At 37.8% G+C, this 16,544-nt stretch overlaps 1 protein-coding gene across 1 annotated transcript in view; it reads left to right on the top strand.

The window, feature by feature from the left end:
• Positions 1-16,544, top strand: part of LOC106872513 (golgin subfamily A member 4) — a 254,301-nt gene that overhangs the window by 174,912 nt on the left and 62,845 nt on the right. Inside the window, exons 14-16 of the mRNA XM_014919531.2 lie at positions 2,210-2,340; positions 3,299-3,496; positions 13,785-13,909. Coding sequence (XP_014775017.2) covers positions 2,210-2,340; positions 3,299-3,496; positions 13,785-13,909 — 454 coding nt within the window. The remainder of the gene's footprint in view (positions 1-2,209; positions 2,341-3,298; positions 3,497-13,784; positions 13,910-16,544) is intronic.

Here is a 16,544-nt window from a genome sequence, read left to right as displayed (position 1 = left end):
CAGCTTGCGAAGACTTATTGGGGCAAGCAAAATTGTGATGGCACCTGTGCTCAGTGTCGCCTTTCTTGCACTTGTGCCCTCGGCATGTTTAAGGACTTTCAAGCGAGATCGTTGCCAGTGCCCCTGGACTGGCTCTTGTACAGGTGGCACATAAAATACACCATTTTGAGCATAGCCGTTGCCAGTACCGCCTGACTGGCCTTCGTAGGATTTTCGAGCGAGATCGTTGCCAGTGCCCCTGGACTGGCTCTTGTGCGGGTGGCACATAAAATACACCATTTTGAGTATAGCCGTTGCCAGTACCACCTGACTGGCCTTCGTAGGATTTTCGGGCGAAATCATTGCCAGTGCCCCTAGACTGGCTCTTGTGCGGGTGGCACATAAAATACACCATTTTGAGCATGGCCGTTGCCAGTACCACCTGACTGGCCATCATGCCGGTGGCATGTAAAAGCACCTACTACACTCTCTGAGTGGTTGGCATTAGGAAGTGCATCCAGCTGTAGAAACTCTGCCAAATCGGATTGGAGCCTAGTGTAGCCATCTGGTTTCACCAGTCCTCAGTCAAATCGTCCAACCCATGCTAGCATGGAAAACGGACGTTAAACAATGATGATGATGATGATGATGATGATGATCTAGCTGTTACTCCCATCTTTCCTGAGTTTCACTTCCATCTTTCAGACATAATTATAGCATGTAACCTCCTGAACATAGTTCCTTTACCTCTGGTCACAGTCAGTCTGGAATATCTACCTACTTTTAGGAGAGGTGTAAGACCTGTTCTTTATTTACCAACATCACAACTTTATGTGGTTCTAACTCCACCTTTCAGGCTTCCCACCTCTTTTCAAAATGTATTACACTACATTCAATGTCAACTTTGTAATGCATTATACATAGTTAAAATTGACAGATCACTTCCGAGAGCATCTGCTCAGTGTTCATTGCAACAACACTTGTCATCCTAAACCCTTGGATTGCCATTTCAATTTCCTAGGCTATTTCCATCATAACTTTCATATTACTACAACAGCACATCTCCCTGCTAGTAACCAACTTTAGGAAAAAAGGTTTATTTTCAAACTCTTAACATAATATCAGCAACTGTTTATATTTCTTCTAATTCCCCACTCGACTCATATAGTTGTACACAGACTAGTTGACTCTCCTGCACATACATACCAGTACGTCAGTTTACACTGACAAGTCTTGCGCACGATGACTTTGCTGCTGCTGCTTACCCTACTTTTGCACACATCTACCATTCATCTCTGATCTCCTTTCTCAGGGCTCGTATATAAAAGTGCATAGAACTTCCCTTTCTTCTTTTCTTTCATAAAGTACTGATCCTTAAACTTCAGTATTTTTTTCTTTTTACCACAGCATAATGATTTTTAATAACCATCTCCCATTTCTTTTGAATTACTTGTTCACATACCTACACCAGATTCCCTTGATTCAAAAAACAGATTTTTTTTTTTAAAGTTCTGAAAGAACTGCAATAATTGTCTGAGTGACTTTTACACAAATGGGCACCACTCCAAGGATAAGGGACTCACTATAAAAGCTTCAATAACAAATGTGTAATCTAAAATTAGTCTCCAAGCCTATATTTAGATTGATAAAATCTTTAGGCATTATGTTTAGTAGTTTTGAGGGTTACTTTTCCTATTAAGCTTTATTGAAGGGCTGTATTAATTTTTTTTTTTTTTTTTTGGTTTTTAGCTGTTTTCCACATTCTTAGAAACCAAAATGTAGGCTCCTTTGAACTTTGCAGTAAAGGCTTATTCTGTGAATTTCATCAGCAGTAAATTCTTCTGCTTTAGATCTATTTTCTATGCAGACATTACTGACATGTTTTTGCAAATTTGGACATTTGAGATTGCTGGAGCTAACATTTTTAATTGCTCTTTTAATTGTTATCTATTCAACGACAATGTAGAGAGAGTGATACTTATAGTTAGTTAAAAACCCTGAGATAAGTGTCGAAATGTGAGTTGTCTAGTTGTTTAGATCATACCACACTATGATTCGGGCCAAATTCCTGTCCATGTAGTTAATAGTCTCGTACCTGAACTGCTATTTTGATATATTTTTTGTTTCACTCTTTTTTTTAATGAATTTACGAAGAAAGTGAAATTTCACTAACACTCTAATTACACTAACCATATCTGCTAACTTGTTTTTAAATGTTATATTTTGATAGAACGTTGCCAACAAGAAGAAACTAATATGATGCGGCAACACCGCAGGGAAATGGATGAGTTGACTAAAGAACTAAACTTAAGACAGAAGGCTTATGAGGATTTAGAAGCAAAATATTACACTGAACTTAAAGTAAGTTTTGCTCAGTAACATCTAAAGCTGAAATATGATATATATTAGTTAATATTTCCTTTAGCTAATGACAAGGATTGACACTCAACAGAATATCAGACAGAATATCTTGTTGTATTTAGATACATTTCTTTGTATTTAAATTTAAAATTCCAGTATGGTGCTAGAAAATTGGATTAGATGTTTTACAGTGTGTAACTATGGAGGGATTTAGTCAATTTTATTTAGACAAGAACAAAGATAATTGTCATTATAAGAAAGCAAAATCTTTAGAGCACCATGTCAAGAGAAAATTACCTGCAAAACTTTGGCTTGCATAATTCCATTATTTGTTTTATCAAATCCTGGAAGTGTGAAAAGTAAAAGTCAAAATCATGAGGAACATAGTTATATACTGTAAAGCATCTAATCTCACTTGTGAGTATCTTGCCAAAAACAATATGGTATTGCTTCTGCACCCACCCTATTTGCCAGATTTAGCACCTGCAGGCTTCCATCCTCTTCATCATCATCATCATCATCATCATCATCATCGTTTAACGTCTGCTTTCCATGCTAGCATGGGTTGGACGATTTGACTGAGGACTGGTGAAACCGGATGGCAACACCAGGCTCCAATCTAATTTGGCAGAGTTTCTACCGCTGGATGCCCTTCCTAACGCCAACCACTCAGAGAGTGTAGCTTCCCCAAGATAAAAATGCAGTTCAAAGGTTGCTGTTTTAACACTGTTGTCAAGATCCAGAACAAATTGCAGAGAGTCTTCAACTCACTTACAGAAAATTACTTCCAAACCAGATTCCAAAAGTGGCAGGAATGATGTAACCGGTGTATTGCTGCGCAAGGTGACTATTTCGGAGGAGATGATGTTAAAGCTTAGACAAATAAGTTTTTTCTTTTTTATTAAACATAACTAATCTGAGAACTTTTTGATACCACCTCATAAGTTATTCCTTTCAGAAAATACAGGAAGAAATGGAACACAAATCTCACCAGCTCCAAAATCAAATTGATCATGAAGGACAAATCCACCAGGAAGAATTAATTGAACTTCAAGGAAAACTTGAGGCAAAGTTTAACCAGCAGACAGAAAGTCTACAAAAGCAACATAACCAAGAAGTGTCAGCTCTTAGCAGTGAGTGGAACCATGAGAGAAAGGTATTCTACTTGCTTTATCTTAATTTCAAAACTGTTTCTATAAGCTATATTTTAGATTTCACTGAATGTTTTTACTTTATATTTGAGTACATTCTATTTCTTATCTCATTAATCATGCTACATTGTAGAAGAAATACTCAGCAAGCCAAATTCATGATTCAGTTTTAATTTCTAGCTGTAGCAATTTCACAAACATTATTAATTTATATACATCAAATAGATTAATTGGTAAGATGTGGAGCTATGAGTACTTGACTTGTGAGTTCAAGTCCACTGGATATCTAAAAAAATGCTTTATTCATTGGGTTATGGAAATAGGGTTCAGAACTTCTATAAAAAGTTACCTGCGATAGACTAGCGTTCTGTCCTTAGCACTTTAGATACTTGTTGTATGTTGTCCAATGATACTAGTTAATCGTTCATAGACATCGAGATGCGGTGCAAAGCTGAAAGAAAATGCCACCCTTGGCCTTCCACGTGTTGAAGCAACACCACTGGCTCGTGTACTGAAGCAAAGAATTTCCGACGCTTATTTTGTTTCATGAATAATTTTATGTCGAGATGTTTACACACAAGATGCTGATTTTGTTGAAATCCAGAAAACATCTTTGAACAGAGTAACACAAAATACAGTACAACTGTTATGGCTCAAACATGGCATATCATGAAAAATGCTAGTCGCAGGCGTAAAGGTAACTGCTCTATTGTTGTAGTGGAAACAAAACAATAGTTATATGATTAGAAGTGCCCTCAAGTGGACTAAATCAATTGTTCCGAAATTGCTGGAAACAAATTATAGTTTAAGGGTGATAATCTGAATTTGCTCCATGATCCCAATCAAGGGAAATCACCCATCTTAAGTTACAATTTTTTTTGTCATTGCTACAGTAACTCCTTGGCTAGATAAAAAGCAATGGCGAACTGACCGAATAAAAAGGAAATGGGAAAACAGGAAATGGTTGGTAAACCATGTCACGGAAAAGGCTGATCTGAAAGTGTAATGAGTGTCTATGCCAGTAGCCATTAAAAGAAACGTAATGTGCATAAATACAATAAAAAAATTTGATGCCTAGAAAAAGAAATTATGTGTGAATACCACAGGAATAGAATATAAACATGTAACACAATGTACCAGAGAACTAAGCATGCAACTAAACAATGCAAAGAAGAGTTCATCAGAGGCAAACAGTCAAATGATACAGGAACAAATACAGTTCATCTGTATGTCAATTGACTGATTTAAATATAAAATGTTTTGGATATCTTTCAAGGTTAATGTACAGAGTGTCCAGAGCACATAACATAAGATTTGGAAGATGGTGGTTGTGAAACATATGGTGGTGGTGTAGGAGGTGTCTGCGAAGGTAGTGTGAATGTGGTGGGGGGATGGCTCAGTGTATGCCTTCTTGTGTCTGTCAACTGAAACAGTTTCTTTTCTTTTGTTAAGTTCTACAGTGAAAACTTTGTCTGCACATTGCAGAACTCGATAAGATATGAACACATGGGCCCATGAAGCAATGTCCTTCGGTACTGCAGACTTCAGAGATTGTGACCGGATGTTCATCAGTGGTAAATCGGAGAGGGATGATTGCAAACATTTGACGTTGTGAGACAGATCTTTGGTAGCAGTATTAGTTGGTGCCAGCATCTGGCCTGGTAATGATAGTGGTGTACTGTAGAGAAATTTGGCCAAAGAATAACCCAGATCCACTTTCACAGAGGACCAACAACCCAAAAGGATGATGGGAAGGTACTCAGTCCATCTTAGTGGTGATGCACAAAGAGCTGCCTTCAGTTGACAGTGGAATCACACTACTATCCCATTAGAAACAGGGTGGTAGCTTGTCGTTTACAAATGCTGCACACCCAAGAGATGAGAAAGTTCATGGAAGAGCTTTGATTCAAATTGTCACCCCCGATTGGTGGTGAACCTTGAGGGAACACCAAAACGCAATATCCAGCCTGATATCAAAGCATGGGTGACTGATTCAGTGGAGATCTCAGTGAGGAGAATGGTTGACACAGGTAAGAATATAGAAGTATCCATTACTAACAGGCCACGGACTGATGAGGTTAATATGAATGTAGCAAAAACGACTGTCAGGCTGGTCAAATTTTCTGAGTGGCAAACGAATGTGTGTATGGAGCTTGGAACACTGGCACTGACAACAGGAGCGAGACCAAGCAGTGATATCTCAGCACATGTCCAGCCAAAAAAAGCAGGTTGTGATGAGCTTGACTAAGTCTACAATACCTGTATGAGATAAGGAGTGCAAAACATCGAACATGCTTGAGCAATGGTTGTTAGGAACAAGAGGGTGAGGTGATCCTGTAGATACATCACACAAGATAGTTCTGTCTGTTGCTGACAAGGGTAAGTACTCCAAACGACATTGAGTAAATGGTGGAGACGAAGTGTCGATTGATTGCAGAAGGGGCTGGTCAGTAGCAAGCATGACCAGATCAATCACAGCTAGAGACAAAGAACAAACTGGAAGTCTTGACAGTGCATCCACAGGGACACTGTCTGCTCCAGAAAGGTAGTGTATATCACTTGTAAATTGTGAGATAAAGTCGAAGTGTCTGATCTCACAGGGCGAGTATTTGTCTGATTTTGAACGAAGTGCAAACATCAATGGTTTGTGATCTGTGAAAATCACAAAATCACGCCCAACGAGAAAATGATAAAAATACTTGACTGCAAGGTAAATGGCTAGCAACTCGCATGCAAAGGTGCTGTATCTCGTTTCCAGATCCCTGAGCTGACGTGAAAAGAATGCCAAGGGTTGGAGATATTGATTAACAACTTGCTGTAATATTGCACCAACTACAAAATTTGAAGTATCAATGGTAAGTACAAGATGTGCTCCAGGAATCATATGGGCTAGTGTAGCAACTTGAATTAAGTCTGATTTGATTGTTTGGAATGCCAGCAATTCATCTGGAGAAAGGGAAATAGCCGCATCTTTTTCATTCTGTTCTTTAAAATTTCTGAGCACAATTAGGTAGGAAACGATGATAAAGGTGGATGAGACCGAGGAAGTGTCGGAGACGACAGAAGGACATGAGAGGAGCTAAATCCTGGATGGCTTGGATCTTAGTGGACAAAGGTTGAATGCCGTCACAATCAATGATGTGTCCTAAAAATTCCAATGAGGATTTGCCAAAAACACATTTCGCTGGGTTGACTTTGACATTGTACTGTGAGAGTCACTGGAACAATTGAGAAAGATGCTGCTGATGTAATTCAATGGTAGGACTGGCAATGAGTATGTCGTCGATGTAGGCAAAAACACCTGGAAGTCCACAAGTAACTTCGTCAGTAAAGCGCTGGAACGTACTAGCAGTGTTTTGCAGTCCGAATGGCATAGATAGAAATTCAAATGAGCCAAACGGTGTTGTCACCGTGGTTTTGGGCACATCTGGATTCATTGGTATCTGATGTTATGCTTATACCAGGTCCAATTTCGAAAACACCATGCAGTTATTCAGAGTGGATTAGAAATCCTGAACTGAGGTTCTGGATATCTATCAGGGGTGGTGACGGCATTAAGACATCTGTTGTCTCCAACTGGGTGAAAGTCAATGTCAACTTGGCATGCCAAATGTAAGGGACATGCCCATGGGCTGGTGGAAAGTCGTATAAGGCTGAGCTGGAGCATGTGCTCAAACTTGGCTCGAGCTATCTTCAATTTGTCCAGAGCTAACCATTGTGGTTGAGAGAAAACAGGTTGACCAGTCCAGTCGTTGTGATGTAGTGTTGAGTCGAGTGGATTGCCCAGGTAGGCTTGAAGGAAAGGTTTGTCAACTTGGGAAATGAGGCAAGGAGTGCATGAAACTGGTTTCTGGCAGCAGTCACGAAGAATGACGGACTGATAACAGTGGTGGTAGATTCGTGAGCTGGTGTAGGTAAGTATGTGGTACTATCCAGAAGTCTCTGGCTCCTGATATCCGCCAAAAGTGAATAATGGTGTAGGAAATCTGCATCGAGGCTAGGATGAGGAAGATCAGTGATGGTAAAAATCTATTTAAAGTCTCAGCATAAAGATAGGTCCAACGATAAGGATATCTGGCCATAGGTCCTGGTGGGAGACTGATTCACTGCATATAAAGAAATGCTTGAAGGATTCGACTTGGTAGAGAGGAATCTTAAGGACCAAACACTACAACTCGATCCTCTGTCCACCATGAACACTTGTAAGAGACGAGATCCCTGATGTAAAAAGCACAATAAGGCGAAATGTTACAGGAAAGATCTGTGCCCAGGCTCTCTGAACTCAGTTTACCAATGCCCCAAATGAATAGGGCTTAACACACTGACATGCATTCTCTTTGAACCTTGAGTGGTAGCAAAACAGTGAGGAACTGGTGACAGTAGGGCTGGAATGGTGTCAAGAAGAAGAGCGAGTATGCGAGTGATGCCGAAATGTTGCATGTGCATGACACAGTTTAGTGACTTCGCGTGTTAAGCAATCAATGGTTCTTATTGTGGCATCTTCGCCTGTTGAGGTAGCCTGTGATGTAGGAGATGAAGAAGAAGAAGCAACGACTCTATCAGCCATGGTGGGATTATGTGAAAACTCCACAATCCTGTCTTCTGAGGTGGCAATTTGGTCAATAGTACTTGTGTCAACCATATTAGCCAGTATTGTTTGTACATTGTTTGGCTGCCTGGAGAAGAACAACTTCATGACAAATGAGCTGTCCTCAGGTGCAGCATTGCTGAGTTCACGAATCCTCCATAAAATCTCAGAAGGAGTCCTAGCCCCAAGATGTTCATCCTGAAGTAGGGTGCAGAACCGATTTTCTGATGAATTGTGTTCCATCTCAGAACTTTTGATTTGAAAGAATCATAGGAGGTGCCTTGTGCATGGTCGGTGATGAGATGCTTTATGGTAGTAGCTAAAGAAGCAGGAATACCACTAATCAGGATATGCATTTTCTGTTGTGAAGACTGTACACCATTTGCAGCAAAATAAGAATCAAGTTGGGCAAACCACAGCTTAGCATCATTGCCTGCATATGCTGAAATAGAGGTAGTACTCATCGTAAGGATGCTTTTGTGACTATGATGTGCAGCAGAAATGAACAGAAAGAATGGGTGAGGAGGAATATAAACTCAAATACGTAATCTTATGTAAGAAGAAGAAAGGCGAACGAAATGAAAAGCAAGTGTACTGCTGTTGGACTTGAATTTGAAATATAAAAAATATTATTCTGAAGGAGGCTGAGAACCAGGAGATTTTGGTAATGAAAAGTGAAAATTACCTTTGAAATGGTAACAAGCAATGCCAGAGATGAAAAAGAGCTGGACACCAGGTGCTGTGAAGAAAAGGTTGATATGTAACATTCCGGGTGTCGATATCAAAATTCCTTCAGATATAATTTTTTTGTGTGTATTTGTCGGGTCACCAATGTTGGATGTTGTCCAATCATATTGGTTAATCGTTCATAGACGCTGAGATGTGGTGCAAAGCTGAAAGAAAATGGCACCCTTGGCCTTCCACGTGTCAAAGTAACATCACTGGCTCATGTACTGAAGCAAAGGATTTCTAATGCATATTTCATTTCATAGATAATTTTATTTCATGTTGGGATGTTTACACACAAAATGCAGAAAACATCTTTGAACTGAGTAACTTAGTGTATTGAATGTGCACCCATGCAAAATACAGTGCAACTGTTATGGATCAAACATGGCGTATCATAAAAAATGCTAGTTGCAAGCGAAAAGGTAACTACTCTATTGTGTAAACAAAGCAATAGTTATATAATTAGAAGCGCCCTCAAGTGGACTAAATCAATTATTCCAAAGTTACTGGGAACAAGTTATAGTTTAAGGGTGATAATCCGAATTTGCTCCATGATCCCAATCAAGGGAAATCACCCATCTTAAGTTAGGATTTTTTTTGGTCATTGCTACATACTGATAGACATCTGTGGTTCATGACAAATAATTTTAATTTTGCTTTGGAAAAATGTATGAATGTCATGTTCCTTAAATATGTGTTGCATTGAAGCTTGCTTCCCAACCACATGGTTCTGGGTTCAGTCCTACTATGTGGCACCTTGAGTAACTGTCTTCTACTATAGCTTGTTAAGTGGATTTGGTAGACGGAAACTAAAAGAAAGCCATTGCATATAGACGTGTGTATGTATGTCTGTCTTTGTGCCTCTGTTTATGTCCCTGTCACTTAGTGGTTCAACAAAAGAGACCAATAGACCATGCTTAAAAAAAGGAAAAAGTACTGGAGTTAATTCATTTGACTAAAAATTCTTCAAGGTAGTGCCCCAGCATGGCTGCAGCCTAATGACTGAAACAAGTAAAAGATACAAGATTTTTAATTTTTGCCTGCCTAATAAAAATCCTTATAAGCAGTGTGGACCTGACAACTCTTTCCTTACTTTAAAAGTATTTATATACAATGTGAGTTGTATATGACTGAGTTACTAAGGTGCTCATAAAAGAATTGATGATTGTCTTTGAATTTTTAATATTGTGTTTTATCTCAATCAAAGTCATCTGAGTTGTTTAGTCTATAGATACCATTCACTTACTGCCTAGTTGTAAGTAGATACACTGAAGTAATAGTGGGTGGACAGTTTTCTGCTAACTTGCAATCTTATGTACATATCCCTTTTTTTCTGCTGGAAAAGGAAATAGAAATCACTTTAATGAACTTTTTTCAAATAACTACACAGAAATAAAATATTTATTAATATTCCAACAATCTTTTGTTGTTGTTTTTTTTAAATTCTATTTGAAGACTTTATATTCGAAGTTTGTGGGGGTGGGCTGAGTCTTGTGGTATCTGTACCTCAAACTATTGGCCTTTGGCCTGTAAGCTTCATTGCTGAGTTGTGATTCTAGTTGGTAATGAGTTCAGCAGGGAATTAAATGTGCAAATAACTGTTCATGAGGGTTTGGTTCCCAGGCCAGTACTTTATTGTTGTTCTCCAGGTCATAACAGAGGACATTAATGCTAGCTGTCCTTGGGAACGCCTGTATACCAATGACCTTGTTCTCATTGTTGAATCTACTGAAAATTTAGAGAAGAAACTCCAAATGTGGAAGGAAAACCTTGAGGCTTAAAATAAACTGAGCAAAAACACAATTTTTAATTTGCAGGAAAAACGACAAGACTCCAGTCTTTAGTGTACCCAACTAAACTGTGGATACACAAAAGGTGTTGTGGAATAACAGGCAGGCTGACAGAGAAAATAGACTTTGTATGCAGTAGATGCATTGAAATAATTAGCAGTAAAAGTTCCAACATAATTAATTCCTTGTTACATTACTGACCTAGTTAAGAGTGGAGAGGGTGTTCCAAAATTATAGTAATTAGAGTAAGAATGGGGCAGGAAAAGTTCATGGAGTTATTACTTCAGCTAACAAAGAAATTTTCTCTAGGGAAGGCTGGTTTGTATGATTTTCATCTATGAATGTGATGTTACATGACAGGAAATACGAGCATTGAATGTAGACTTGTGAAAGTTGGAAAGAAGTGAGTTAAGCACCTTCTGCTTGATGAATAATGCAGTTGTGATATTATCTATGTGACAAATTATTAATCATCACTACCTATTGGAAGTTGGCTATTATGTCCTTTTTGTGTAGGAAGTAATATTCAATGATGTGGTTGCTATATATCAGACATGCACAAACAGATATTGACACTGATATCAACACACTTGACAAGGTACAGCTGAGTTTAAATAGTTGAGTAATCTCTTTTGTCAGATATATCAGATATCCAAGTTCACCATTGAGGCCAATCTGAGAAAACCAGTAGCTTTTTTTCTCCAGAGCTTTACTGATCTGCTGTGTATCAATATTGGGGATCAAACTCTTCAATCATCACAATTCCTGAACTACTATCTGTTACGTTAATACCAGTCATCAGCTGAGCATAACTATAAAGTACCCAATCGGTTTCATCAAAGAAATGTTTCAAACATTTCGTATATGCAGGCAAGACCTACCAGAGATCGACAGCTGTGCTCCTTTGTACAGGAAGTTATATCCAACACTTGATTGTTTATGCTTTTTAGGAATCTCACATTGACATTAGATATCAATACTAACAAAACACAGATGTATTCAAATAGTTAAGAGAAATATTACCTCTGCTAGTGACAATGGAATTCTCACTCTAAGAGACCTGCATCAGGTCAACTGCAGGAAGGAACCAATGTGCAAAGTGAGACCATATCTAGGCTGAAAATGCATCTGTTGCATCTGAGGGTGTTGGATTTGAGTTGGTGCAGTTGTAGGATAACCTCATCTGGGCTATTGACATGCCTGAGAAAGACAACAGTAAAGGTTTCAGGATTCTGGAGAGGAGCCATTATGACAGTAATTAATACTGTTGCTTACCAGCACCATGTTCACAGCTATTACAACCACCACCACCACCACCACCACCACCATCACTGCCACTGATGATGAAGATTGTTGCTGTATTCATCCATGACTTTTGTCATCTACTATAATGACATGTTTTACTAAGTCTATCACTGATTACTACCATGACATTTACTACCATTTCCAACAATATTGATGTAAACAATGTCATCACTGTCCTCTACCATGGCATTTACCACCATTGCCAATAACACCGATGGAGACAACCACTGCAGCCAACCAACTGACAGCCATCCATCACCACCCTTACTGTCACCTCTATGACACCAACAACACCAGTTTTTGGAAAACTGCTGCTGCTAGCACACTCACCAGACTGAGGTCACTTCCCATTTAGCTATTCAAATGGCAGGATCTACATAGACTCACATTTCTTTAATCATATTCTTCTGAAGAAGGGCCTCTGTACCTGATATATATAAAGGTTTTTTAACTTTCCTCTCTGCATTGTTAGAAGCTCTCCTCCTTTCCTCTTTTTGTTTATTATTCTATTTCTGTATCACAATGCTTCAAGCAAACTATAACCCTCTTCTTTCATTTATTTTTATTTTAACGTAGTTTTATAGGCAACATTTTTTCTTCTGTCACTGAAGAATCAAGAAGAGTTGTTATCTCTCAGTAATAAAGATCATTCAAGATTTTGTTTCTTCCATTAATAAAAGAATTTTATCTATTCTTTTATTCTTTTACTAGTTTCATTCATTTGACTGTGGCCATCCTGGAGCATCGCCTTTAGTCGAGCAAATCAACCCCAGGACTTATTCTTTGTAAGCCTAGTACTTATTCTATCGGTCTCTTTTGCCAAACTGCTAAGTCATGGGGACACAAACACACACACACACATATATATATATATATATATATACATATATATATACATACGACAGGCTTCTTCCAGTTTCCATCTACCAAATCCACTCACAAGGCTTTGGTTGGCCCGAGGCTATAGTAGAAGGCACTTGCCCAAGGTGCCACGCAATGGGACTGAACCCAGAACCATGTGGTTGGTAAGCAAGCTACTTACCACACATCCATTTCACATTCATTGTATTTAGCTTTACTAATCATGAGTTGTTGAAATACAATTGATAATTGGTGTAGTGAATATGGAATAAATCAGCCTAATGGGGCACATACTTTTCCAAGCTATAGATAATAACCCTGCTAATTAATGAAATACTTGCTAGTTATTCAGTGCTTCCACTACTTACATGTCTAAATTTATTGTCCATAGAGCCAATTTTGAGCTGGATCAGACTTCATCTTGGAGGTAGTGTTAATTTCAGTATATGAGCCATTGGGTCTTTAGCTGGTGGAGTGGATCTAGTATCCTTTTGACTCAATCATTTTTATTAAATTTAATTCTGATCCACACCAACCTTCTTGCAGTTCTAAGAAACAGCCTTTAAAATTCACTTCATTTCTTACCATACCTAGTTTTTAATATCCTCTGTAATGGCACATATTTTCTTCATTTTTCACATTTTAACAATTACCTCATCCTTTTATTGGGACTTATTTCTATTTCTCGAAACATCTAAACAATATCCATTATTTATGTATTTTTCACCCTTTATTAGTACATTGCTTTTTGTGTCTGTTGTTCACTGTATTATATAGCCATTACATTTGTCTGTTTATGATTTTATTATTACATTGTTCATCTTTATTTTAGATTAATTTTTTTTTCTATTTCTGTCTTTTTGCTTCTGCTGCTATATTTATTCTACATCCATTTAACAGTTTTTGTAATTACCCTAGCTTCACCACCTTTACTACAATCTGTGTTTCATATCCAGCTGCATGGTATTTTTTTTTATATATATGTATTCAATGTTCATACTATTTTCTACTTTTTACTAGGAATTGGTTGTTCAAAATCAATGCACATTAGAAGCAGTTCAAAGTGGCTCTTCAAATGGGGAGGTCCTACGACGCCAAGTCATTGACCTGACGCATCAGTTAGAGATGGAAAGAGAAAAGCACAAGTGCGTATTATTCAAAGTACATATGCTGGCCATGTGATATTCACATTCCTTGTTAGTTTTATTTCACACAACAATTGTTTGGAGATTAGCTTTCAACTAAGTCAATAGAATGTTAGTTTTCTCAGTTGAAGGGTTAACAATTCAGATTACAATACATAATTTTGATTTAACTGCCATTACTTTCATTTATTGATCCATAGATATACCATTGGGTGTAATAAATACTAGACTACTAGTTAAAGAATTGAAGAGTTGCTTTGAATTTTGTCTTAGCAAAGACAATTATCTCGTTTCTGCCTATAGTTACCATTCGTTTACTACTTTGTTGTAAATGAATATTGTTCATGTTGGAAAAATTGAGAGTATAATTGATAAATTTTTCACTAGTTTGAAATATTAGGTTCAAATCCTTTATAGAGTTGGAAAACGTAGTGGGACACTATGACAAGTTAGCTTTCTGAAGCTTGAATTTTTTTGTAAGCTGGGAGAAGTGATCACCTCTTGAATTACTGTATGAGGTCTTAAGACCAATAATCTAATTGTTGATCTACCAGTGTTCAGAAGTTCAGATTTGTAGACAGTTTTGCATAATCTTTATTTGTTATATAAAGTTAGATTTCTTAGAATGAGATGTAAAGATCTGGAGATGGTCAAGTTTTAAAAAATTTTAGGAAACCAAATTAAAGGGTCAGTGGTTTATATGCTGTCGCAGACATTGCAATGTGCACACCTGAGATTTTTGGTATATGATGATATAGTCTGTCACCATAGAGGGGTGTGACTCACTACTGCTAGAGGTAGCTACACTGTAAAAATGGCAGTTATCCTCATGCTGATTGTGATAATATGGAGTTTTTCTGGGAACTTTGGACAAAATAGATACACTAACAATATTTTTTGTTCTCTCATCACTACTCTTGGGTGAACTTGAAAATGAATTTACTATGTAGAATAACAAAGAATTAGATGAGAAGTCTTAATTCTTTCCGCTACAAATATCTACATCTCCACAACATTCTATAAGCAATGCACAACTTTATAATGGCTGTGACTGCAGACATGTAATCTTTGACATTGCAAAAGCCTGTTGGCATCTGTTCAAAACTATTTGCAGAAAAAGCAATGAAGCCCCAACATTGTTAACATTATTGGCTACTTCAAGATAACAAAGCTTGAAACTTTATTCTCATTATGCACCTCTCAGCAATTTTCCTTAATTACCTCTAAAAGTGTAAGTCACCTAAAACACACAGTAACATAAAGCTAAAGGAAATCTTGCATGGACTTAGTAGAAGACCCAACATATTTCACAAGACATATTTCAGTGATATTACTGAAAAATGACGAAGAACAGAAACAGATGGTAAGATACATTTTTAGCTTATGCTGTTAGAGAAAAATACAATGAGAGAGAGAGAGAGAGAGAGAGAGAAAGAGAGAGAGAGTGTGTGTGTGTAAGATAGGTACTGTTGTCATCATAGTAACTAACAAGTTTTGATTAAAAACATGGATATCTTAAATGCAAGTTTGTCAACACAACACAATACACTTCAAAAGAAGACTATATGCATATATATATATATATATCATCGCGTCATCGTTTAACGTCCACTTTCCATGCTGGCATGGGTTGGACAGTTTCACTGAGGGCTGGCAAGCTAGAAGGCTGCACCAGGCTCCAATCCGATCTGGCAAAGCTTCTACAGCTTGATGCCCTTCCTAACGTATATATATATATATATATATATATATATATATATATATATATATACAGGGTGCAGTAAATAAACTGTCATCTAAATTACACAAAAATGAAAATAACATGGACATTTCATTCTAACAGATATAATTACCAAAATCACAAAAAAATATCTTGAAATACTAAAGAGTTAAATTTATTCAATAAAATCGCCATTGGCATCAACCATGGCCTCCAGACGACTTTGAAATCTTCTGCAACTCTTCTGGATAGTCTCCTTGTTCAAGTTGGTGAATGCTGCCATAATCCTTGCTTTCAGTTCATCTTTGGTGTTACAAGGAGTTTTGTTGGTCTCCCACTCAACTGCACCCCACACATAATAGTCAAGGAGGTTGCAGTTTTGGGAGTTAGGTGCCAGATGTTAGGGATGATGTGGTTGCAGAAATTGTCTGACAACCATGATGAAGAGTCTTGTTGCCAGATATAGGGTCTCCCAGCAGCCACCCTCTTGACCCAGGGTAACCCTTCCTCCTCCAGGCACTTGATGTAGGCCTCCATGTTGAATCTGAGGCCATGTGGGAAGATGAATGGAGGCATAACGTCGCCATCACTAGTTATCACTCCAAACACCATGATGTTGACTGGATGTTTGACTTTTATCACTCTTTGAACATGTCTGCAGATTGATACTCAAACACTCTGAAATGTTCATATTGGAGCTTCCGGTGTGAATGCCAAGCAGTACAGCATGTTGTTTCCAAATTTCTGGCAGAGTGAACTGCATCATGGTACTGGTTTTCTCACAGATGGTGTCCAACTGACCCTACTATACTGTGTAGTCAACAAAATCAAAAGTAAACAATGTGCATGCACAAAATTAAAAGTATAAAATAGCAACAATTTACCCATCGCACCCTGTATATATATATATATATA

This window comes from Octopus bimaculoides, chromosome 9 (genome assembly GCF_001194135.2).
Source record: "Octopus bimaculoides isolate UCB-OBI-ISO-001 chromosome 9, ASM119413v2, whole genome shotgun sequence".
In the NCBI taxonomy this organism is placed as follows: domain Eukaryota; kingdom Metazoa; phylum Mollusca; class Cephalopoda; order Octopoda; family Octopodidae; genus Octopus; species Octopus bimaculoides.
The sequence above is the reverse complement of the archived record's forward strand: the minus strand, read 5'-3'. Positions and strand labels throughout refer to the sequence as shown.